Source organism: Gallus gallus, chromosome 1 (genome assembly GCF_016699485.2).
Source record: "Gallus gallus isolate bGalGal1 chromosome 1, bGalGal1.mat.broiler.GRCg7b, whole genome shotgun sequence".
Lineage (NCBI taxonomy): Eukaryota > Metazoa > Chordata > Aves > Galliformes > Phasianidae > Gallus > Gallus gallus.
In genome coordinates this window covers 98,297,484-98,324,714 of record NC_052532.1, presented here as the reverse complement: position 1 = coordinate 98,324,714, position 27,231 = coordinate 98,297,484, and the positions used below count along the sequence as shown (strand labels likewise).

Genomic DNA, 27,231 nt, shown 5'->3' with positions numbered 1-27,231 from the left:
ACTGAACTTCAGAGAATGCCATATCTCCAGTTTTTGCTCTGGTTCACATAGAGATTCTAACTTAACAACATCCTTTGTGTGGTCTGTGACCTTCATGCGTAGTGTTTCCTTTAATGAGCCTTTTTGAGATAAAAAGGTTGATGTTTTAAAATAAGATGTTGATGCTACACTTTTTAAAGAGCCTTAAAATCACTTTTTCAACATCTTTCAACCATTTCTTTATAGCTATTGAAAAGATTTGTCCCAACACATGCTGAGGGGTTTGTTTTTTATTTCAGTAAGAAGTCTGTCTTGCATCATTTGCAGTATTTTTGCCGTATGTTTGCAGTATTTCAGGGTAAAAGGTATATACTCTTTTGATCCACATGCAGTATCTGAGAGTGAAACTATACTTGCAAAAATATTTTGTGGAAACTGCATGCAATTATTAGCATTCACAGATGTCCAGATACTAGTGGGACCTCCCGCACTCTGCTAAAATAATCTCAGTGCAATAAAACAGCCTTTTCCTAATGCACTCTCTGAAGAAGCTTAAAAAATCTATGATGGATTTTACCAAGAGAAGGAAAAAAACCTATAAAATTCTCAGTTATACACTTGCATCATTTTATGTAGTATGTGTTTTGGCTTTTCATCATGCAACCTGGTTGGTACTTTTTAAATTACTGTGGTCAGAGGTGTGCAGATGTAGATGGTATTACATAAAGAAAAAAAAAAATGAAATGTAAGAATATGAGAAATAGATCTATAAATTGACATTTTCATATTTATTTTTTTAAATGTGTCTTGTTGCCCAGCAGATCTAAGTGACATTCATCGTGGACATTTTTACCCCAGTTTCTGCTTTCCAAGCTGGAAGAAATAGATATGAAAGTGATACATTGCTTTGGTACTCTGTCTTAAGAAATATCAAAATAGTATTGCAATCAGAGATCTCCTCTACCCTAGAATGACATCCTCAGGTTTTCTCAAAGTTAAAATTAAATTCAAGTTCCAAGGTGGCTATGATAGCAGTGAGAAATTACAGCATTCCTTGCTAGTGAGGTACCCTTTTGTTCAGTCTTTCAACATGCACATAACCTGTCTCTTCCCTTCCACTTCTTGCCATCTCTTTCCTTTTTCTACATTTAAAGAAAGTCCTAGACTATGCACTTGCCAGCCCATGATGCTTGGTCTCCAAAAAAGGACTAGCTAATCCATTATGACCCAGATAACTAGGTCCTGAGAATTTCTCAGTGGCACAGGAGGAGAACAGGAAGCAGATGATGAAAGAACATTCAAGCACATATTCAGCCAATACATGCTCATCAAAAACAGGTATGAGCCCAGCAGCTGAGCCCCTGCAGCTGTATGATCTTGTTTCAAGCCCAGTGTTTTACTCTGTTTTTGTGCCACTCTGGCTGACTTACACAGCTTTCGGTTTTACTTGCCTTGTTTCTCACTCTAGTATAGAATCATAGAATCACCAAGGTTGGAAAAGATCTCCAAGATCATCCATTCGAACCATCCACCTATCACCAATAGTTCCCACTAAACCATGTCTCTCAGTCTCTAAACACTTCTTGAACACCTCCAGTATTGTTGACTCCACCACCTCCCTGAGCAGCCCATTCCAGTGCCTGACTGCTCTTTTGGAGAAGTAGTATTTCCTAATGTCCAACCTGAATCTCCTGTGGCACAACCTGAGTCCATTCCCTAAGTCCCTATCACTAGTTACATGGGACAAGAGGCCAACACCCACCTCACCACAAACTCTATATAGTAGAAGAGAACAGTAAGGTCTCTTCTGGGCCTCCTCTTCTCCAGACTAAATAATCCTAGTTCCTTTTGCTGCTCCCCATAAGACTTGTGCTCCAGACCTCTCACCAGCTTCGTTGCCCTTCTCTGAACATGTTCCAAGACCCCAATGTCTTTCTTGCAATGAGGGGCCCAGAACTGAACACAGTACTCGAGGTGAGGCCTCACCAGTGCTGAGTACAGAGGGACGATCACATCCTCTGCATGTAAGGAAATTAGAGAGTCTGCATCCTTCTGTGTCCATTAGAAAGATTCATCCCATTGTAATTTGTGAGCATTTTATCCTCATAAAACTTTGCATTTTGGAGGCAATATTTAAAAGAATTATATGATGCTGGAAATACCCATTCTTGACGTAAGAGTACTGTGCTCTGATTTTTTGGGGGTATTACAGCTGTCAGTGTCAACTTCTTGGAGACACTGATATTGAAACCTCTGAAAACCCAGGACACTTACTTATGTATATTCTCTCCTGCACTGTGTCCTCCACAGCTTCACTTGTTGAATATTAGTGGACATTAAAAACACATATCAAATGTGAATAAAAGCGTCTTGCATTGTTCTTACAGTGAGGAAAATATTATATTTTGATTTAAAAAAATATGATTTTCATATTTTTTCTCTGTTTTTTTTTTTTTTAAAGGAATTTCCTGATTTTGAGAACACGGTGACGAAAAAAAGAAAGTAAGTTGAGACTAATTCGGGGTCTACACAGTGTCACTATATTTATCTGTTCCTTTCACCCTTGTTTTGTTAATGCATTTGCCAATGTTACATTAATTTTCATAGAGTACATGTATTAATATTGCATTTGGAAAGCAAGTAACAAGCTTGTAATGTATTAGTAAAGCTCTTTTGATGTGTTTTTTTCGTCTACATAAATCTTTCTTACAAAATATTGTGACCGGGGTAGCTAAAATAAAATGCAGTTAATCTGAGCTTGTTTTAACCATATGTCCACTTTTCTGAAAGATTGAAGTAGTAACCTATTTTATAGAATGTTTGTACCATTGACCTGATAATCTTCTGAAGAGTTGTTTGTGTTTTTTAATCCAAATAAAAAATTAGTTTGCAAAATGATTCAGATTAAGCAGGACAGACCTTATTTTATCAAGTACATTTGAGACAGCAGCATACTTCATGTCTATTTGTTGAGGCACGATACCGACTTGGACTAATATATTAGCAAGCAGAAGAGTTTATTTTGAAAATTCTTTTTTTGTCTTGAGATTAGCAGTTTTTGCATTACCGATGAAGTTCCCTTCAAATGAAATCCTGCCTAATGGAATGATAAACACAGATCTTATCTGTCTGGCTGTGACATGAAAATCTCTGGACGTCACACTATTTTTTTCTTTTTTAGGAGGGGCATCATTACATTCAAATCATCAATGCTATCTATGTCTGTTGCTGATAAATTTCAAAATAGATAATAACGTCAGTGAAAATCTCATTTGTCTTAATAAACAGTTTTCTTCTGGTTTTGGTTGTCAGATGGAACTACTAATAACTTGGCTCCAAACACAGACATGCACGCTCAGAGCTTTGAGATCTCAGTTATCTGTGACCAGAAATGGCTTTGTGAAAATGCTCTTCCTTTCCAAAATTCCATTAATCTAAGTATGGATATAACTCTGTTATTCACATTTTTCTGATCACCATTTAATACTTTTAAGGAAGCTAAACTGCTGTGTATGCTGACATGGAATTACTGCGGCATAAATAATTTAAAATAGCTCTACCAAATATGATGCGATCACCAAGCTGCCTGAGCCACCTGCTTAGTTCAGTACCAAGTCTGCCCTAGTGATAGGATTAGTAATCTGTGGCTCCACTCTCAAATTTTACAATGCAAATAATGTTATTTTATTCTAAAACTAACTCAATTCCATTTAACTAATCAGAATTTAGAAAGGCTGTCTTGATCACTTGAGTAATCAATATAAATAATGAATAAGATTAAGACAATTTCACTCAATGTGACTTGCATTCAAATATTATTTCACTATGAATGTCCAGACATTACTGTACTGGTATGAAACTCCTACTGATAAAGTAGAAATTTTTGTATTGGCCTTTTCCGCAGACATGAAGAAAGTCAGTAAGAAATTATAGAATCATAGAATGGTTTGGGTTGGAAAGCACCTTTAAGATCACCTAGTTCCAACCCCCCTGCTATAAGCAGGGATGCCTCCCTCTAGACCAGGTTGCTCAAAGCCCCATTCAGCCTGGCCTTGAATGCTTTCAGGGAGGGGGCATTCACAACCTTACTGGGCAACTTGTTCCAGTGTCTTACCACTCTCACAGTAAAGAATTTCTTCCTGATATCTAGTCTAAATCTATCCTCTTCTAGTTTAAAACCATTTCCCCTCATTCTGTCACTACATGCCCTTATAGAAAGTCCCTCCCCAGCTTTCCTGTAGGCTCCCTTGAGGTACTGGAAAGTTGCCTGGGAGCCTTCTCTTCTCCAGGCTGAAGAGTCCCAGCTCTCTCAGCCTGTCCTCGCAGGGGAGGTGCTCCAGCCCTCTGCTCATCTTTGTGGCCCTCCTCTGGACCTGTTCCAACAACTACATGTCCTACTTGTGTTTAGGGCTCCAGAACTGGACGCTGTACTCCAGGTGGGGTCTCACAAGAAGTACAGAATCACCTCCCTTGACCTGCTGGTGACAATTCTCTTGATGCAACTCAGGATACAGTTGGCTTTCTGGGCTGCAAACACACATTGCCAATTCATGTTGAATCTTTCATCAGTCAGCACCCTCAAATCCTTCTCCTCAGGGCTGCTCTCAAGCTATTCTCTGCCCAGCCTGTACCTGTGCTTGAGTTTGCCCTGTCTGAGATGCAGGACCTTGCACTTGGTCTTGTTGAGCTTCATGAGGTTGGCATAGGCCCACCTCTCAAGACTGTCCAGGGTCCTCTGGATAGCATACCTTCCCTCTAATGTGTCAACTGCACCACTCAGCTTGGTGTCATCTGCAAACTTGCTGAGGGTGCACTCGATCCCACTGTCCATATTTCCTAAAAAGATATTAAATAGCACCAGTCCCAACACACTGAGGAATGTCACTCATCACTGGTTTCTACTTCAACACTAAGACACTGACTGCAGTTCTCTGAGTGTGGCTATCCAGCCAATTCCTTATTCAGAGGATGGTCCATCCATCAAATCCATTTTTTTTCAATTTGGAGACCATGATGTCATGTGGGACATGTCAAACACTTTGTACAAGTCCAGGTAGATGATATTGCTCTAAGACAGTTGCTCTTCCTTTATCCATTGACACTGTATCTCCACCATAGAAGGCCAACAAGTTGGTCAGGCATGACTTGCCCTTGGTGAAACCATGTTGGTTACCACCAATCACCTCATCTTTACTTTCCATGTGCCTTAGTAAGACCTTAAGGAGGATCTGCTCCATGATTATGCCAGGCACAGAGGTGAGACTGACTGGCCTGTAGTTCCCTGGATCTTCTTTTTTTCCCTTCTTGACAATGGGGGTTATGTTTCCCCTTTCCAAACAGTGGGAGCTTCACCAGACTGCCATGACTTTTCAAATATGATGGATAGCGGCTTGGCAACTTGTCTGCCAGTTCCCTCAGAACCCAGGGATGGATCTCATTGGGTCCCATGCACTTGTGCACCTTCAAATGCTTTAGATGGTCTTGAACCTGATCTTCACTTACAGCAGGCAAATGATCATTCTCTTCCTTACATACAAAACAAGCATATAAGTCCAAACAGTAGTTCAGTTGTATCCTCTCATTCAGAAAACCCTTCACCACCTGCTTGAGTATGGGAGAGGGATCTCAATTTTTGTGCTCTTTCCCTTCTGCTTATTGTTGTCACAGATTAAAGAGTCTCCAAACTTATCTAATATAATCTTCTAGCTTCATCCTCTAGCTCAAAAATTACTATAAGTTGTTTGTTTGTTTGTTTGTTTAATGGTTAAAGTGAAACAAATTAATATACAGGATAAATCTGTGTTCATTCTGAGATTTTTTTCTTCTGTTAAATTCATGTATTCTTCATGTAAGGATATATGAACCACTCACTGCAGATAGAAGCATGAGTTAGCATTATATCTTGACGTAAACATGCAAAATGCTCAAGGTTTATTGGAGCAATAAAATGTCCCTACATAGCCTGTGGGCTATGTATGCTCTCATGCAGCTGTTTGGTTTGATTTATTATCACGTCACCAAACTTCAGATGATAATTTCTGTAAGTTGCAGGACATTTCAGATCATGTCTAAAGAAGTGGATCTCTTATTCTCCTTCTGATTACCTCTCTCATTCAGTCATGAAATCTCTGTTACAAAAAAGAAACTTAAATAAAATACTTCTACAAAGTGAAAACTCAAAAGATTTCAGAGCCTTTTGTGGCACGCGGAAGTAGATGATTGGATGAATGAAGACAGCCAATTTACTCCAATTGAAGCCAGTAGGAATTGCACAGCCAAATCCCTGGGAATTGAAAAATTAGGTTGAAAATATCCATGTATGATTAAATGTGCTTTCATTTGTCATTCTGACTTTTAGCTAATGGTTAATTCTTTTAATTCTTTTAGATCCATCCAGAAGTCTCTGTCTGAAAATGAAGCGTTTGGTTAGTAACTATTTAAATCATTCACTATATGCTTGTTAATCTCACAGAGCCAAATTTAACTAAGGGTCTGATTTGCTTTACAACTCCTGGAGCAAATGCAAACGAAAGGAAAAATACACCTAAGATATCAAAATATCCCCCCTCCCTCTGCTTTCTACACATACATTGGTTGTTAGATATTGGAACTATTTAAATCTCAGTTTAGTTCCTATACTTAAGAATCTGTTATGGGACGGCTGTTATAAGAAAATACTTAGCATGTTCAGTGATTCTTTAAACATTTAAATAAAAATAAATAAATAAACCACTCTGATAGAATCAAATTTTCTGTGCAATTCCTGGAAGCAAAATAAAGGCACACGTGCTCTGTGGGCTGCTAGGTGTTAAAACCAACGTTCAGATAAAAATCATTCTGATCATGCTTTAACAGTGTTAGATGAGGTACTAGACAGGGACAAAAGACAACAAAACTTGAAGTCTGCCCATCTGTCCATCAGATTTCCTATATTGCAAAATCGACTGCTTATTTCCATGTTTGAGCAGATTCTACAGTGTTCTGCAAGCCCATTTGATTTGCATTCTTATGCTATTTTTATAGACCTTCCTGTTATTTCACAGGTTTGCTATGAATTTAGGTGACTGCTCTCTGTGCTTTTACTTTAGACAGGAAAAATGTGAATGGCACACTTTGGCAGGGTTCCAGGAAGCCGGAGAATGATTCGTACATCAGAAGGCCCTGTCAGCTTGAAGGTAATTGCTAAATGTATTTCAGCTGATTTTGCATTTTTTTTTTTCACGAAATATTTTAAAGGGCACCTAGAAAAATTTCTCATTTTTCACAAATAATCGAACTACATAATTTGTCAAATCCTTTTGAGATCTACTTTGTCCTAATGGGGGGAAAAAGTAGTTTTAATAAAGCTTACTTTAAAACTGGGAAGCTGAGAGCATGTTATGTGAACAATTCTCTCTGTGGTCCATGGGCCAAATAAAGACTTCCCTTATGGTAAATTGTCATATTTGGGTTGTACAGGACTTGACAAATGTAATATGATCCTATGGTTCCCTGTGTACTTTACAGTGCTCCAAATTTTCTAGGCTACTCTTGTCCAATTCTCTTTTTAAGGTGTCTTTCAAATAACTCTAATTGAAACAATCTGACAGCTAGTGTATGGGAATTTGCTAGTGATGCTATTTAAGAAATGACCAGTATAAATTCATTAAATTACAAGAAATAACATGTGAGCAGTCACTTCCTTTATTTAAACTAGACTTTAAAAAAATCAGAATGTTTTGACAACGTGCTTAATGTTGCTTCCAGGAATTGAATTTGTGTTTGTACTTTCTAAAGCCAAGGTAGACCCCATACAGCTGCCTTATGAGACTAAAGCATTCAAAGTTCAACGCTTGCATTAGCATAAACAGAAACTTTGATATGTGAGATTAAAGTGGATGTATATTTCATTCTCTACTTAAGCCAACACAGTGGCAAGATGGGAAGTACCTTTATTTTTAGTAATTCTTGTACAAATGGCCCAGAAATCATCCATTATTCAACGATTCTACTGTTAATAGGATATGCCAAAGATAGCAAAGGACAAAGAGCCAGGTATCCCTCTGGATTCACTTCACCACTTGAAGATGAACTCTTCAATACTTGGAAAATAATGGATCTAAAATTGTAATGGCTATTGCATTTGCTTGTGTATGAGTGGGCTGGATTTCTACAAACCACAACCAGAATGAAAAGATGGCAAGAAAATTTACAGAATCAGAGAATCATAGAATCGATTCAGATGAAAGGGACCCTTAAACATCATCTGGTCCAACTCCCCTGTAGTGAACAGGGACACCTACAGCTAGATCAGGCTGCTCAGAGCCTCATCCAGCCTGACCTTGGATGTCTCCAGGCATAGGGCATCCACCATCTCCCTAGGCAACTTGTGCCAGTGCTTCACTACCCTTATCATTAAAAACTTTTTCTCATATCCAAACTAAATCTCCCATCTTTTAGTTTGAAATTATTTCTCTGTGTATTATCACAACAGACCCTGCTAAGGAGGAACTCTGCCCTTGTGATGAACTGATGGGAGGAAAAGGAGTCTCACTGGCTTCAAAGAGAAAGGATTCTAATGATAACTGAAAGAAAAATTAGACTTTCTTTCCCAACAAGTCTTACTTCTAACCAAAACTATTTCAAAATCATTCTTCAACCTACTGTACAGATTGTCAGTTTGAAGGTGGAAAAAAGTTGAATCAGACAAGAGAACTTTTTGACCTTCCTCCAGTCCTTCCTACTCAAGACTTTTTTTTACCCTTTTAAATATCCAAAGCATGCAAAAGAAGCAGCGTACATTTTAAAAGATGACAAGTGTTGTAATTGAAGGGCAGGGGCCCAGAGGGAACAGGAAGCAAAGCTGGCAGCTAAATAAAAATCTCCCTTTCCCCCTCTGCAGTAAAATTATTAAAAGGGAAGTCCCCTTCACACAGTGGTGAAAACCATTACAAGGAGATTTAAAGTGTTTCACTATTGATCAAGATAATTTGTCACTATTGATTAAAACCTTCTCTTAAGAGAGATAATCCTTCAAGATGTGCAGATCTATTGCATAATATGATTTTCTGTTAGATGCAATAGGCCATGTGTGGTGGCCAGCATAGGCTCCTCTGCTTACTTCAGAACTACATTCATTGGCCTGATCCAAGCTTGATCAATGAAAAGACATCCAATGACCCTGATAGCTTTTGCATTAGGTCCTTAACGTGGCTGTTTGTAAAATCTCTAAAAAATCAGTTTTTCATATAATAGTACAATGAGACCATATATATTCCACAGACAGAATAGTGGGAATACCTATCTTCACTCACAAGCCCAAATCCAAATAATCAGTACCAGATTTGTCAGCCTGAAAATGACACTGTTGGAAAAGTTGACTATGCAAGTCATAGTCATTGAGCTTCCATGCAAATGCATTCCTGAGAAGAACAGAAAAGGACTGACACCTTGCAGAAATAGTGGACATGACTCTCCCCTGCTCCTAACTCCCTCCTCAGCAAAGTGACCAGAAAATTCCCAGTTATGTTAATCTGACTGCATAAGCACTGCTTGATATGAGTTACAGTGCTTCTAGAAGTCTAACTAGCTCTGCATTCAAATAAATGGGTGGGTCGTGAGACACTTGTCCCTCAGTGACTTCAAGGAGATTTGTAGGTGCTTGAAACATCTGGTCGTGTTAGATTTTGAACTCTAATATGCTTATCAGAAACTTGTTGGTATTGCTGTAACGATCAGGTATGCAGGATAAAGATACTGCCTTCTAAGCTTATTTAAACTTTTACAAAAGCCTCTAAAGTAAAACTCGTAAAATATATATATATATATATGTGTGTGTGTGTGTGTGTGACTCATTTTCCTCCTTCCTGTTGATGCATATGTTAAATAAAGGAAATTGCTTAATGGGGTTTCCTGTGCAACTGACCTATGATTTGAGGATGGAAGTAATCTATGAACTGAGTTTTGCTCTTTTATGCCTGATGCTCAGATTGTAATTTGTGGATTTTAACTCAGTCTTACAATATCCAAGTAGCAAAATTACAGAAACATTGAATGTTTTTTGTTTGCTTTGTCTTCTTTACAAAGGATTGTCTTTTAAGAAAATTAACAATACTATGTGTGTCTCTTGATTCAGAATTTTCTTTAAAAATAACATAAAAATATAGGTGCTAACTTGCCTGTACAGTGACCCTTTGATTGTTTCACGGATGTGAGTTTACAAGTTTTTTTGACTAGCTTTATTCACCTTCTGTTTTCATTTTATTCCAACATAAGTATAGACATTTAGAAGACTGGGTTCTCACTTACCTCTCTGAATATATAGTTTCATGCTTATGTTAAAACTCTTTCTTCATATGATAGCTGAAGAATTTCAGTCAGCTTTTAAATTTTCTTGGATTTGATTGGATTTGATTGGAGAGAAAATAATGCAATTGGTCTTGCCTGCCTACAGTTAAAATTTGTAAATCTATATGTTAAGTTAGCCATCCCTTTTCAAGAATTATTACTGATGTTGCAAGGCATTCCTCAGCAGCAAAAATAAGACCAAGTTAAGATTATTTTCTATTGATTTTGGAAAGCCAAGGTAGCGCTTAATTCTGTGATTAAAAAATCATAATCAGAGTGATATCTGTTTTGATGGAAAGTAATAGCTCGGGCCACTCATGAGGTGATGGTGGATGCTTTGCCTTGACTTAAAAATAGAAGTGAGAGTAGATCTTTCAAAATAGTCTTATTAAAATGTAGACTTTAAAAGTCATTTGACTAATTATTGTGCATTGTTATAATGAAAGTAAACATTCTTCTCAAACAAGGCATTAATTTCATGCTCATCCAACGATTTCAAAGATTGAAGTTAAGCAGACCTCAACTGCAATGACCATTTTCATCTAGTGACTTCAAATTTTTATCTAAATACTTCACATGCTTCTGCAGTAAAATACTGGAGGAAGTGCTTTGTGGTATTCTGGATTAGTAAACTGAGGGCTAAGTTCAGATGAAGAAGTAAGCATGTATGAATTATATTTATGTACATCGTCTTGTCAGTTTGCTCTGTAGTCTTACTTCAAAGTAGGTTGAGATAAAAACACATGTTTACATGATACAAAATTAACTTCAGAGAGTCAAAATATCAGCTCAAACTATCAACTGCAATGCAAATGGTATTAATCAGAAAAAAAACCCTGAAAACAGGACATTTGAAAGCATGTCTTCTGTTGCTTTTTTCATTATTCATAGAAGATAATATTGTTGGTGATGGCATACATTTGCTGCAAGGAAAGAAGATAGAAGAAACAACGTGCCAGGTAAAAGTACTACTCTTCAGCTTCTAAAATTTCATTCAAAGAAAAAGTGTATTTCTTGCTTCCGTTCTGTATGAATTTGCAAAGCATGCACTTCATGGTCAGTATGCCTGTATGTATTTCAGAAGCCAAGTTTAAAAGAAAAACCTGGTGGCTATCTGAGCTGTGCACCATTTTCATTATGCACAACAAATAGGTTTTATTACTTAAAAAACTTTCTGTCTTCTTGGACAACCACATTTCTGTTAAATCGATGTGCTGGAATTGTAACAAGCAAGACCTATAGTAAGTGTTTATATTAGTTTTGTGTGATCCATGTTGGCACATGTATCTGTAATGCTATCTTAATTTATATAAATGCATAACGTGTCTCCTCTTCTTAATACTACATTAATTAGGCCACTACTATGAGCAATTAAAGAGTTCTGACCCCTGGGTTTGCATAATAATTGTCATATAAAAGTAGTTAACAACACATCGGCTGGTAAGAAATGAGCAGCAGAGAGCCAGAAAAGAAAGTGATGTACCAGAGGGGTTATGCTGCCCTTCAAATGGACTTCAACAGTTCTGAGAAATGGGCCAACAAGAACCTCATAAAAGTCAATAAAGGCAAGTGAAAGTACTGAACATGGGGGTGGACAACCCCTTCTCTCAGTACAGGTTGGGGGGTAACTGACTGGAAAGCAGCTTTACAGAAAAAGACTGGTGAGTCTTGGTGTATTCCAACTTGACCATGAGTCAGAAATGTGTCCTTGGAGCAAAGAAGGTCAACAATCTCCTGGGCTGCATTAGGCAGAGCATTGCTAGCAGATTGAAGAGGGTGATCCTTGCTCTGTGCTCAGTGCTGGTGAGCTGACCCACCACCTGTGAGTGTTGGGTCCAATTATTGGCCCCCACAGTCCAAGAGAAACAAGAAAATACTGAAGTAAATGCTATTAAGGGCCACAAAAATGATTTAGAGACCGGAACATCTTTCATACATAGAGAAATTGAAAGGTCTGAAGTTGTTCCGCCTGCAGCAGAGAAGGCTCAGGGAGATCTGACCCACGTGCATAAATACCTGGGAGAGTAAAGAAAAGAGAGTCAGACTCCTGTCAGAGTGCTCAAGAACCGTACAAGAGGCAATAGGAACAAAGTGAAATATAGAAAATTCCTTTTAACATAAAGAAAGGGGTTTTTTTGTTTTTTTTTTTTTTCTACAAAGGTGAGCAAACACTGGAAGAGGTTGCTCAGATAGTCTGTGGAATGTCCATCATTGGAAATGATCCAAACCTGCCAGGACACAGACCTGGGCAATCTGTTCTAGCAGATCTGTTCTGACTAGAAGTTCCACAGAGGTGACTTCCTGCCTCAGCCATCCCAAGTGTATCTGTGATTCTATGAGACATAAAAGAGCCAAGTTTACAATAAAGAGCAATTAAAGAAATGAGCATTTTAGCTCCCTCTCTCTCAAACAGGCTTCTACAGGTGCTTCAGGAAAACTGAGATTCCCCATCCGTTTCCTAAGTAGATGCTCATTCCATTCTGTTCCATTCCATTCCATCTTAAAGCACTGGCAAACAGAGGCTTGGAGCAGAAGCACAGGTTGGCAGACACAACATGAGCAACGCTGTAATAATTGAGCTTTACCATAAAAAAATAACTGTACCTTCTGCATTTATTTTGCTTGTCTTTGCTCTTGTTTGTTCAAGTCAAGCAGGGCTCCCTTGATGGCTCAAACCCTTTGCAGCATATTGAGAAGGACATAAAATATGAAGTAATGCAGTCTTTGGGCTAATATATTTTCAAAAATGTTTCATGCCTCATTTCTCACGTAAATTCTTAGGTTGCATTCAGCCTTCAAAGTGTCATTCATATTCATGAAGAAAAAAAGGCTAGCGTTCATTACTTTCACTGATAAGCTATAAGCACCGTCAGGCTTGCCCACCAGAGACTGTATCCATGCCCCAGGGAAAGTGTATTCTCCTGATGTTCCTGTCATGAGGACATTGTGACCAATAAATGGATTATGAGCAGATGATGAAAGAGTATATAGTCTTGTCTTTGCTTAGTTCTGAAGATCCTCCCATTTTCTCTGCTTTGTTAATCCAAATCAAACTCATACCCCTGGGGCTCAGCATCAGAGGCAAAATGAGGCAAACTGAATGAGGTTCTTTTTAGAAGTGCATCAGTGACATTTGCTCTTCAGCTGAGGAGTTGATGGTGAAGAAGGTCTTATGGGGCTTTCCTGCTCATGGAAAAAAGAGCCAGGATCTAGAATGAGATCCAAGCATCCCATGGAATAATGCAGGCATCGTGATGCTGATAGGGCATCCCAGGCAGCTGATGAAATGAAGACAGCTTGGTTTCAAACTGATTTCAGTGTGTGTCAGCTGGTGTCTATCAGCCACCACATTTGTACACACTTTGCTGTGTTGTGCACACACTGTTTGGTTGAAAGACTGCTGAGCTCTCAACCTTTATTTAATGACATGATAGTAGCATTGTAATTTATACTTATTCATCTTATTTACGTTGGATTTTTTTTAACTTTTCTTACCATCTAGGTGATAAATTATGAGCAATGGATTCCACCACGGGTTTACAATCCAAGAGTGTCAAGTAATGGTGAAATGGTGAGTTGCCATGAGTACTGTTCACTTTATTTCAGCAGTGGCTGGCAGCCACATGAAGAACATGATGTTCTAATATGGTTTCCTTTACTGCATGTAGCTTTCCCAAAAGTTGAAAGATCTTTATCCAAAATCCATGCTTTTAACCATGATGTTTCCTTATCTTTTATAGAATAACTTATAATTGCTCTGTGATTTCCCAAGGGAAAATCTATCTAAACTTCTAGCCTGTTCGTTTGACTCTGAAATCATTTTTGATTAGCTAGAAAACCAGGCTGAAATAATGGGGATATTTAAAGGTCAGGCTGATATCTATGGCCAGGAGAATATGAAAGAAGTTTCCATGATACTTGTCTGTATATTAGCTGACTATGGCTTTACTGACTTTTTTTTTTAACATAAAGTTTATCCAAAATCAGTGCCTTTTACAGAGCTAACTGTTTGTATAAATAGAGCAGAATGTTCTCTATTCCAGTGTACTATTTTAATATTCATTATGTGCAGCAGGAATATTACTGTTACTTTCAAAAAAATTCAGTGGTACTGTAAGAGCAACACCATAGACACAATAAACATATAGTAATTTTTCTCTTCTTGCTATTATACTATACTCTGAATATGAATGCATAACTAATCACGATTAAATCTTTGCAGTTCTTTAGGAAAGACAAACCAGTTCAGGGAAAATCACAGAGACTTGGATCTGCCATGACTAAATTCTTTACACAGAGAAGTGACGTGCTGTGCAAGTACTTGTATTGAAATTAATGCAGTTAACCCAGGAAAAGGAGTGCTCAACAGGACTGAGATAGCTGGAGTCGGGCCAACAGTATTTTTCATTTAGCTTTCAAATTGCTATATTTCTGTCACCAGGTTAATCCTCACAGCATCTCAGTGAGCAAAGATTTCTGAGGTATTTAGAAAGTATTAGGATAAACTAAAAACTGTTTGTCAGACACAATTTTGCTCTTTCTGTTTGCAATCCATTTTTATAAGGACATTTTAAAATGTACACTTTTGACCATAACTGTTCATGTACACCTTATACAAATTATTTGCAACTAAAATGTAGCTTGTTATTTATTTTCTTAGACAATTTTATATTTTTATTCATGATTTGAAACCATTTTTCATGACTGAAATCCCTTAATAAAGTGTGAAATAAAGACTGAAATCCCATGTAAATAAAGAATATTCTTGTTCATGAAAGAATCCTTTGCTTATAGATGCCTTTACTCACAAATTGTGTTATAATCACAGAGTCACAGAATTGCACAGGTTGGAAGGGACCTTTAGAGATTATCGAGTCCAACCTCTTGCTAAAGCAGGTACCCTACTCTGACCCTAAAACATGAATGAAAAAGAAAGTTAAAAGTTCTTTAAACGTGTTTGAAATCAACAGTTTCTGTGAGTGCGGTCTTCCTGCTCTGTGAACTAGTTTTCACTATCCCCCCAGTATTGCTAAATATCATTCCCTTTCTACAGAGAAAGAAAGTACTGGAAAGTAGCATAGTCCAAGTTAGTCAAACAGATTACTTGTCCAGTCAGTAACACTGTTCTTCCTTCCGTTGAATTCTGTACAGTAGCAACCACAGATGCTAGCTTCCAGATAACACAGACAGTGAGAAGGAAATTGCTTGAAATCACAAAATAAAATCTAAGCTTTTCTCACTTTTATGGATGTTTTCAAAAAGTCTGACTGAGGCTGGCCAAGACAACACACCAAAACTACGACAACAAGGATGATCAGTTCACCTGGTAGCCTATGTACACAAAATGGCGTTTTACTTCATTTACTATATGAGTAGGCAGCTAAAGTTCTGGATTTTAATACTTAAGTAAAGCAAAATAAATTGCTATAAATTTAAAAACTGTCCCATCAATGATACTGTATGAGTTTTATTTTTTCTCTGTAAGAAGGGGAGTTGCTGTATTTAAGTACATAAGACATTTCACTAACAGTAGACTGTACCCAGTGAATGCTCTTAAAGTAAAGAGGATTAGAATTTGCCATTAATAAAGTTATCTGAATAGATTATCATTTGTTTATCTTCATGTCTCCATGATGGAAATCCTAGATCATAACTCAAGTCATTGTGTTGCTTTTGTATCATTACTTATAAGTGAACAAATGATTATTTCTATGAGCGTTCTTATCTAACTGAGCCATATTAGCATTTTAAACCCATTGTGATTCATTTTGCAAAGACATCTCACAGTAGGAGACTGAAAAACTACACCTCAATTTCTGTCTTCAGATGAACTAAAAATGCAATTCTGCTATCCTGAGTTTGGAGGAGGGGAGAAGGGGCTTGAAACAAGTCATGACTAATCTAAGGATGTTTGGATTTTGCCCACAGTTGATGATGAATATTCAGTTATAAGCTGTAAAAGAACTGTAAGCTGACAAAAGCTTTAAGGTGGATCTGCCTGGTCCTTACAAGATCCTTAAGAAGACAGAGATGGTTTTAAACTCAAAGACACTAGATCTTATTGGTCTATAAAATAAAATAATTAATTCTTCAAATGGCAAAAAAATTGCAAGAAACAGGTTTTGTCTATTAACTAGCACAGGATAATATAGGTATCAGACCAGCAGAACAGTTCATTCTGAAGACCTGATGCCCAGGGACTGGGTGCACCCTCAGCAAGTTTGCTGACGACAGTAAGATAAGTGCTATCCATGATGGAACCTCCTGCATTAAACGGTGTGTTTAACAAGAGAAGGAATTGTAAGGTCCTATCCTAAGGAAGGAGGTCAGCATAGCTCTATGTCAGTCCATGAAACCATATTAATTTGTAACAGCTATAATGGAGTCACCTGAAGTTGAGTCTAGGGATAGATTAATTCATAGTTTCGGCACAATTATCTAGTGACATGAAAGTGAGTAAATACACGTGAAAATGCCCTTTGCCTTTTTCCTGGACTTCTCTTTCTGCTTATAGAAACTCATGTCTTCATAAAAAAAAATCTGGCTCTTTGGCAACTTCAAGTTGCCATCTTTATAACAGTTATCTGTCAAATGAACTGTGTCTTTTTTTCATCCGAAATTAACATACACACTCTCCCTTATCACTGGATGGATGTAACTTGTAGTATGTGAATGCTGAGAGTTTAGAAGTGCTTCTCGCTAAGGCTTTGCTAAAAGCCTTTAAAACAAATGAAAGCGGAGAAGTTCAGAATCTCTCAAGATCCACCCCTAAGTAGCCTACCCAATCTACATTAGACTGTGCTGGCAAGCCTCCCTGATGACTTTGTCTCAAAAGATTATGTCTGTGAGAAAGCAGAAAGGAGCTATGATGTGTGACCTAATTGTTGGGGAGAGTGCAATAAAGGTTTCTGCATTCCTACCTTCTGGTAACATCAGCACTAGCACTTAATCACTCGTAATATCACTAAGGATACATTGTTTAAAAAGGCCAAATTAATTTTTGATGTAAATAAATTATAGATACACCGCAGCCAGTATTGTTCCATAAAATAGCCATTGCTGAATTATGTTTTTACTCACTTTTAGTATATTTACTTTTCCTCGTTTCTAATGAAAATCAGATATCCTATGAGAAACACAGCACATGACTATGGAAGATAAGTTATTTGCTGTATGAAATGTCTCTCTTAAACTCAAAGAGAAGTTCACAGTCAGATTGGAAGAGAACTTGAGTATTTCTAGACTGTTGGATTATTGCTGCCAGAGGCTGGTCACAAGTGTGTCCCACAGGAGTCCATCTTGGGACAGGTGCTCTTTAACATCTTTATCAGTGACCCAGACAGTGGGATTGGGTGCACTCTCAGCAAGTTTGCTGATGACTATAAGCTGAGAGACAACAGAAAAAAAAGAGATAGCGTCCAGAGGGACCTGGACAGGCTTGAAATGTGGGCCAACAAGAACCTAATGATGTTTGACAAAGCCAAGTGCAAGGTGCTGTCCTTGGATCAGGGAAATCCCAGATATGTATACAAACTGGGAGAAGAACTCATTGAGAGCAGCTGTGTGGAGAAGGTCATGGGGGTTCTGGTGGACAAAAAGCTGGGCATGAGCCAGCAGTATACTATTGCAGTCCAGAGGGGTGGCCAGCAGAGAGAAGGAGGTGATTGTCCCCTTATACATTGTTCTTCTAAGACAAAATCTGGAGTACTACCTCCAGGCCTGGACCCCCAGCACAAGAAAGATGTGGAGTTGTTGGAACAGGTCCAGAGGAGGGCCACAAAGATGATCAGTCTTGTTTAGCCTGAGAAGGATTCAGGTAGACCTCACTCCAGTACTTGCGGGGAGCTTATATACATATATACATATATACATATATACATATTATACATAGGAGACTGACTTCTTACACAGTCTGATAGAGATAAGGCAAGGGGGAATGGTTTTAAACTAATAGAGGGGAAATTTAGATTAGCTGTTAGGAAGAAATTTTCTAGTGAAAGAGTGGTGAGGTGCTGGCACAGCTGCTCAGAGAAGCTGTGGTGCCCCACCCCTGGAGGTGTTCAAGGCCAGGTTGGATGGGGCCCTGGGCAGTCTAAGCTGGTGGGGGGCAGCCCTGCCTACGGCAGGGCTTGATGATGATCTCTAAGAGAACTAGATGATCTTTAAGGTTCCTTCCAACCTAAGGAACTTCACGATTCTATGACTTATAAGACAACTGCTTGTTTAAGAAAACTTGAAAGCATATGAGATGGCTGCACATCTACTAACAGGAAGCCTGAAAAACCCAAACCTTGTATTTCTCCAGTCGGTCACTATTGTGATGTACAGTAACAGATCATTGAATTGTCATTTACATGATTGCTGTACAACCTAGGAAAAGAAATAAGGCCTTGATTTAAGGACATATTTGGATTGGTATTTTAGACTACACTCCCAAACACATTTAAATTCAACATATTTAGGATTTCCATGAATACTTAAAGTAATTCTGTGTAACACAGTAGATATTAAAATGTTTTCTGGAATTACGTATTAAGTAATTTTGGTGTATTAAAGTAATATGTAAATAACAATACAAATACTGCTCTAAGTTTGATGCCTCTTTTGACTTGCCTTTTTCCTTTTTTGTATCTATTCACTAGAAGCAAGGAAATGCCAAACTTTTAGAGCATTGTGCAGGTCATTAATTCTTTGAGGCTGAGCTTTTCTTGTTCTCAAAATAAGCATCATGTTACTTTTAGCGTTGTGGGGTTTTTTTTCTGTGATTTTTTAATACTTACTTTTAACATCTTTGTTTTTTTTTTTTTTTTTGGCAGGGTACAGAACCAGATGATAAAGCAGAGTCCATGGGAACATTAAAACGATTGCAGAAATTGGTCCGAACCAAAAAAGCCAATACACAAAGCTTGGAGGATGTCAAACATGTTTTGATCCCCCTTAGTAAGTAAGACATTAGATCAGCATTCTTTCCAACATTTGGCAAATGTCACTGTATTGAACATAACTATAAACAATCCTCTCCTGATCTGTCATTCACCACCCACGATTTTCAAACCCCAGCTGAGATGTTACTGTGATAGCACTTAGTGGTGACATCCTCATAGTGTGAAAACCTGTTTCCTGTCACATTGGCTTGAGTTTTGTAACAGTATATCTTGCAAGTGGGAATTTCAGCTAAACAGTGGGGCCTGCGTACTGAGGACAGTGTTTCCAAAAGGAGTTTCTGGTTTTGTATTGCATTTCATATTAGAAAAGCAAAACTCACAAAAGCAGAGTTAACAGTCAGTATTCATCCATGAGTCAGTAGCAGCTGGGAGTGCAAGAAGGTCTGCTCCACCAGTCAGTCTCTCATCATACCTGATCGCCTAAGGTATGATGCCTAAGGTGTGATGTTAGGTCTCCTCCTACAAATTACTGATCTGACTGTGCAGCAGTTCTTTATCTGAATTTATTTTGCCAACATTTATTTAACCGTGCGTGCATTTGGTGTATATGATATTTTTTAAACAAATACCAGCAAATGACTTTTAACGATCTGATTAATTGCTACTCCGATCAAATCACTGTGAAGAAGTTCAGATGTGGGATACATTTCAGCAACTACTTTGTAATTCAAACATACATAACAGGAAGGAGTGGCAGAGTAATTACCTAGAAAAACCCTCTGAACTTTTCCAGTATTTAAACTAAGCATATACTGTCTGCAGCTACTGCAGTAATATGAGTCCTACTTAGTAAATTTTCGTATTCGTTGCAAAAACAATAAAAATTTCCAGGATTTTGAGGGAACACAAATTAACCAAGCAGAGAATAAATCTTGCTGTTAGCTCAGATATCTTTCCATCTCCATAGTTATGTTTTTTTGTTTTTGTTTTTTTTTTTAATGGAGTCTCTGGCTGTTCATTACATAGAATGCAAAAGACAATATTTAAGAAAAGTAGTATGCTATTTTCTGTATGTATGGCAATATATCATAACAAAAGTATTTGTATCTTTAAAGATACATTAGAAGATACTTATCTTTCAGAAGAGGATGAAGAGGCACTAACTTCTTGCATGAAACTGGCAAAACCTCAGGAAAAGAAAGCCTGGAAAGACAATGGGAGGAGAAAAGAAGAGACTGAGACTAGGGCAGAGTTTATTTCTGCGTCTTTGGGCCGATCGTATACTTCCAAATTTAGTAACTTAGGAACGATTTCAATCCATTCAGAAACTGAATTTCATTTGTGGAGTGACTGGAAGCCATTTCCTGATAGCCAGCTCTGTCCTTGTGATTTCTTGATTTCAAAAATAGAAGAATGGGAAAACTGTACTTGCGCTTCTCATCAGCCACATCTTACAAATTCCCTAACTGATATGGATCTGCAGTACTCCTGGGTAAGTGGAAGTGGTTCTTTTTGTAGTGAAATGTGTAAAAAGTACATTTTTTTTTGCTCTGGTTCAGCATTAAAGAGGTGCTGTCATTTTATGTATGGTTCTGAAATGCAATAAATCAGATCTGGATTTCAGGTAAATGGACATGTCAGTCAGAGTAACACCAGGGGTTCCTATATCCGGAGGTCATTCATTTTCAACTGTGCAGGCATCGGCAGTATTGAACCAGGCTTTAGATTATTTTGTTTCTCATCAGACACACTGGATTTTTCAGCTGTACATTAAACACTCATCCAGGCTTAGAAAACTTTTTGAAAGTCTGGGGTAAGCTGAAGTCAGTAAGGGTCAGTGAAACAAGTGGTCTTGAATCAGGCCCCTAGAGGTCACTGCAATTCTAGTAAGGGACACTAGAGTTATTTGGAGAAAGGTCAGAGGCTGAAGAAGTATTGATGTATCTGTCTTCTTGGATCAGGTCAGCTGGTGAAACCTGTTTTTGCAATTACCTTTGTGGCAACAAGTTATTAGAGATGGATGCAAGGGAGCAGAGTTCGATCTTGTTCTGAAACTGTCTTTCTGAACAGCTATCTAGAGAAGGCTTTTCTATTTCAACTACCGTTGTTTTGTTGGTTTATTTTTAAGTGCAATTTAAAACTAGAAAACAAAAAACAAACAAACAAACAAAAACTTGAGTTGGAGAGATATACAAACAATGGACACTGCAATGAGGTTTTTCTGCCTCTCAATACTGGAAACAGCAGGTCTTCTGTCACTACACACAGTGATGGTAAACACGTGGAAAGTGACCGACTGACGACTGGAGGAAGGGTTACGTCACTCCCATTTACAAGAAAGGGAGCAAGGAGGACCCAGGGAACTACAGGCCGGTGAGTCTCACCTCTGTGCCTGGGAAGATCATGGAACAGATCCTCCTGGATGACATGCTCGATCACATGAGGAATGAGCGTGTGATCCGAGACAGCCAGCATGGCTTCACCAGGGGAAGGTCATGCTTAACTGATCTTGTGGCCTTCTATGATGGAGTGACGGCATTGGTGGATGAGGGGAAGGCGACTGGTGTCATTTACCTGGACTTGACCAAGGCCTTTGACATGGTCCCCCACCACATCCTTATCTCCAAATTGAAGGGATGTGGATTTGATGGGTGGACCACTCGTTGGATAAGAAATTGGTTGAAAGGCTGCAGACAGAGGGTGGTGATCAATGGTTCTGTGTCCAGGTGGAGGCCGGTAACGAGTGGAATCCCCCAGGGGTCTGTCTTGGGACCGGTGCTCTTAAACATCTTTATCACCGACATCGTCGATGGAATCGAGTGCACCCTCAGCAAATTTGCTGACAACACCAAGCTGAGTGGTGCAGTTGACACGGAGGAGGGAAGGGATGCCATTCAGAGGGACCTTGGCAGACTTGAAAGGTGGGCCCGGGTGAACCTAATGAGGTTCAACACGGCAAAGTGCAGGGTTTTGCACTTGGGCTGGAGGAACCCCAGGCATCTATACAGACTGGAAGGAGCAGTCCTTGAGAGCAGCTCTGCAGAGAAGGACCTGGGGGTCCTGATGGATGACAAACTTAACATGAGCCAGCAGTGTGCTCTTGCAGCTCGGAAAGCAAATGGTATCCTGGGCTCCATCATGAGATGGGTGGCCAGCAGGGACAGGGAGGTGATTGTCCCTCTCTACTCTGCTCTTGTGAGGCCCCATCTGGAGTACTGTGTCCAGGTATGGAGCCCCCAGTACAAGAAAGACAGAGAGATGTTGGAGAGGGTCCAGAGGAGGGCCACAAAGATGATCAGGGAGCTGGAGCACCTCCCCTTCGAGGACAGGCTGAGGGAGCTGGGCTTGTTCATCCTGGAGTAGAGAAGACTGAGGGGTGACCTCATTGCATGACCTTTCAGTACCTGAAGGGAGCCTATAAACAAGAAGGGAGTAAACTCTTTGAAAGGGTAGATAACAGCAGGACAAGGGGGAACGGTTTTAAGTTGAAAGAGGGAAGATTTAGGTTGGATGTTAGGGGGAAGTTATTTACCAGGAGAGTGGTGAGGTGCTGGAACGGGCTGCCCAGAGAGGTTGTGGATGCCCCGTCCCTGGAGGTGTTCAAGGCCAGGTTGGATGGGGCCCTGAGCAACCTGGTCTAGTAAATGGGGAGGTTGGTGGGGCTGCCTGGCAGGGGGGTTGGAGATTCATGATCCTTGAGGTCCCTTCCAACCCAGGCATTCTGTGATTCTGTGATTCTGTGACTGAAAACTATCAGGTAAAAAGCAAACAGCAGACTCCTTTGCCTTTACATTCATTCCCTTGTGCCATGCTCCATGGATGGAGATGGTTCACACTCTGCAATAACACCAGCTCCCAGGAATGTGAATCTAAATCACAGGAGGCAAGATAGCTGCAGGCACCTGCCAGTTGGGTGTGCAAATGGAGACCTGAGTAATGAGAATCTCATCTGAATCAGTCTCTGGCTCTGACTTGGTATATGCTGAAAACAGCATTTTCCTTAATGTGTGCTCGTATGTCATTAGGAAAGGTACACGCACATACATCATTGCTGCAGTGAAGTAGGTCAATATAGCAACCATATTTTTGAATACATTAAAGTAGTCATTCAGCTTTTTTTAAAATGACCTAGTAGCCCACACAACAAAAAGCAGTACCTGATATGTGGAATTTGTCTAGCAAAATGTAGCACGGAAGATTTTCCTGGGATTTGGCGTAGAAAACAGAAAGGCCAAAACATTGATTGATGATTCTGTAATTAGGACAGAACGAAAATTGTTCCCCAAAAGAAGATAATGAAGGTGCTGCAGTGAAATCCCAGATGGCCTCACAGTGCAGACTCCCAGGGGCAGCCCTGGAAACAAACTTACGGGGCAGAGTTTTGGTAGAAATAGGATGGGAACTGTGCACAAAGACTGCTCTGCTGTGTGAGTCCCCCTGTCTGTAAGTAAGCAGAATCCCTACGGAAACCAGATTGTGTGAGGAACACTGGGCTCCATCGTATGGGCTCTCTCCTAATGAAAGAAACTCAGCATCTCAAGCTAAGACTGAATGAAGCCCAGGGCAAAATGCTAATAATATGGATGTGTGGGTCAGATTTATGAGAGCATAAATGTTGATTTAAATGTTCAAATGATTCTATTTAATTTTACTGCAAACAGTCTGTTAACATTCTCTACCGTGGTGAGACTTATCCTACCCATGTTACTATTAAGTGCCAGCAAGAGGTTTAGTGTTTTTTTTTTTTTTTTCTGCATTATTATTTATTTTGCCATCTGCTTTCCTGATGGACAGTTTGTTTCCTGACTTTAATGTAACTCTGTGGGCTTAGTCTCCTCAGATTTAGATTAGAGGCAATAGTAAGACATCTCATTCTTTGCATTTGCATTCTACCAACTGGCTCAACTGAAGATTATGAAGATTGGGTTTTCAGTTTTGCTTTTTAAGAATCAAAAAAGCCAGCACTGATGGTTTTGCTATGAGAGGATTAGGCACAGAGGATGATGCAGATGTTCTTTCTGATGTTGATTTACTTACTAGAGTAAACCCAATATTTTGCATAATGCTCTTTCTGATTCTAAAAGTAAAGCAACATTTCATTTTCTTGGTTGATCTTGCCTTGGCTACTGCTCTGTTGTCTGTGGTGTGATACCGAGTAGATAGCCTGAGGTATGCTGAAATGCTAGTAATTACATCCTAACTTAAGGAAAATAGGCCACACTGGTATGTATAAGACTAACGTTCAAGACTTTCCTATTCTCTTAGCAAACTGTGGCTGATTTGATTTGGGGCAGAGGTAAATCTCTAGGTTGGAAGCGTATTAATCTTGTCAACCTATACAAATCTAATGGAGCCTAGGATTTATAAAGCTTGATGTATACATAGTAAATGATTGATGCTGTCCCATAATCATAAGAAAATAGGACCTGGATCTCTTAGTGAGATACTGCTATTTGGAGAAAAAATAATGAGTGATCTTAGTTCCCTTCCCCCAGTTTCTTTCTCAGACTTCTTTCCTTTCTTCCTCCCTAGCTCTTTACACAGCCTTCCTTATGGCATTCTGTATTGTCAGCGTTTTTTTTCACCTAAATCAGCAAAAGGCTGGCAGAGCTGGTCCAAGCTGGTCACCTAAGCAAGAAGTGTGAGAACAGGCCTGCATTCTCACCTACAACAATCACCAAACTCCTCCAGCTAGTCTTCCTTCAGAGCACACATTAAAAACCTGTGTTAGCTCATATCTCACCCATCCTGCCCACATGAAAACTTTTTAGAAGTCTGTATTTCTGGCCTTTACTGAACTAAATGTGCTATGTTACCGTTTTATAGCCACAGTGCCACCATTAACAGCTCTCTGAAATATAATTGGTGATTGGTCAAAATTATGTTAGAGGCATCGCTGCTTTTTTTAGGTGCTATGTGAAATTACTCTTACCGATATCGTTACTTCGTAAGTAATTTGTAAATAGTTCTTCCATGGAATGTAGATGAATATAATTAAGAAAATATTGAAAAAAAAAACCAAAACAAAAAAGAAGCAATTTGTCCTAGATAAAGAAACTACTATGCTGCAGATTGTTTTATATTACCACAGTGTACTGGAGAGAGAAATAGCCTTGTAATTATTGCTGTGGTTTTCTATTTCAGTGACCATGTGGCTTTTTTGCTCTTCTGATCTGACTTGCTTGCTTTCCAGACAAACCATTTCTCAGCATCACCCTTTGGCCGTTAGTAGACATGCACATTCTGACACTAATTTCTCTGTTGAAGAAGCACTCTTCTCCTCAGCTCCATTTACTGACATTCTAACTTTTCCAAACATGGCCTACTTAATAGGCCCTGCTTCCTGATCCCCTCTCACAGCCTTGCTTGCTTGGTATGATTACTCATATCCTGCACTCTGTGCTGCAACTCCTGATCATCGTGGTTCTCCAAGAGGTGCTGTGTAATGCCTAGAGGCCTAGACAGGTTGTTGGATATTTGGTGTACCAGAGATCATCATTTTCTAGGTTAGTGGAGTAGGGAGGAAGGGTATGAATGTATGGACAGCCAGTAATGACCAGGGACAGAGAGTGCACTTCTCCAGCAAAATGTGCTTCAAAACTGAAAACTGCATTTGACCTGTTCTGCTTTTTGCACAGCTCAGAGCATGGCTGAGGGATTTCTTCTTCATTTCAGGCAGCAGTTTTTCCTGTGCACTAGAACACTACTGTTTTTAATGGTCTTTTTGTCTGCTTGGTTTTCTCAAGCAGTTTCACTGTTTTCTGATTGTATTTCCTTCAGTTTATGTCTTTCTGTTGAAAGAGGCCCATACAGCTCTTAGAAAATATTGCTCAATGGAATCATTATTTGGTGCAAACATAGCACGATAAGAATGCCTGGAATACATAAAATTGCATTTCTGAGACACCAGTTTTAAACAGTTCCAGTCTTTCTAGCTATTTCAGTACCACTAATAAGTGGTATTTTTCAAATCTGCAGCTCTTGTTCTATTTCAGTGGTGGAATAGGAAACCAGATCCTCACCTATTATAAATTCTTCGCTCTGTTGGTGTTATGGAAGTCCAGTTCACTTGCACCTTTGCTGAGGTTCAAAATCTTTGCCCAGAAAAGAAGCAAAGAGCAGCTGAAAGGGTGGCAGGAAAGCAGTCAGGGCCGTGACGAGTGTTCATCTGGTAAGCTGTGGCTGAGACCTGAAAGAAAACAGGACTAGTTTTCTAAGAAACGAAACTGTCTCCAGCTGCTTCTCTATCGTATCTTCACTTGTAAGCCCCCATCAGGTTTCCTGTTTCTTTTTATGACAGTGTACCTAAGTTCAACTGCTACTGTGATGTCCTCATCAGTGCACCAGCTCAGCCTTTTGCCTTTTTTACTTTGCACCTCTCTTAAGGGCCGAGAGATAGCTAGAAACCCCCCAGTGTTTCCCAGGCTGATAGACAAAAGAGAATATTGCTACATCTAAATCTATCATGTGGTTAAATTCAAAGGCACTCAATATTTCCTGATTCAAACTTGGACCCACAGCTTTGTGAAAGGTTATTTTGAATTTTAAGCCTTGTGAGGAGGATGGGAATTGAGATATATTTATATGTCTCTGTTAAAGGCAAATGGTTGTGAACTTGGAGTGGCAATGATTTTAAAATTGTAGAAAAGTCAAGACCCATGGCTGAAATTTCACTGTTTACTTTTCTTAGAAATATTAAGCAAAATATTAACTTACCTGAAAAGACATGAATACTAATGAAGTTGAGAGCGCTCATTTTCCCTAATGTCTGCACTCTTTCCTGATGTCTATAGATCTCTCATTTCCAGCATCTATTGAATCTTGCTACATTTCCTATCATTGGGAGCTTTATTTAAGAAAATGTTATATCAGGAAGTTGTTAAATATCGTATGGATTGCTTCAGTAAAATACACAAAGAGTGAAAATTGCCTCCTAAAGTGCGAGGAGGACTCATCCCTCAGGCTTTTTACATGGGGGTGGGGAGTCTGGGATGGCATTACTCAATATTCACTCTTCCAGCCTAGCTATAGTTGCATCACT

The 27,231-nt window shown here is 39.1% G+C and overlaps 1 protein-coding gene across 3 annotated transcripts in view; it reads left to right on the top strand.

The window, feature by feature from the left end:
* SAMSN1 (SAM domain, SH3 domain and nuclear localization signals 1) overlaps positions 1-27,231 on the top strand; it is a 150,215-nt gene that overhangs the window by 77,615 nt on the left and 45,369 nt on the right. For 2 of the 3 annotated variants that reach the window (XM_046940198.1, XM_046940204.1), the window contains 7 exons: positions 2,441-2,481; positions 6,367-6,404; positions 7,068-7,154; positions 11,197-11,264; positions 13,808-13,876; positions 19,122-19,245; positions 20,306-20,682. In XM_046940198.1, the coding sequence (XP_046796154.1) occupies positions 2,441-2,481; positions 6,367-6,404; positions 7,068-7,154; positions 11,197-11,264; positions 13,808-13,876; positions 19,122-19,245; positions 20,306-20,682 (804 nt within the window). The remainder of the gene's footprint in view (positions 1-2,440; positions 2,482-6,366; positions 6,405-7,067; positions 7,155-11,196; positions 11,265-13,807; positions 13,877-19,121; positions 19,246-20,305; positions 20,683-27,231) is intronic. The other variant, XM_046940208.1, reaches the window with a different exon arrangement.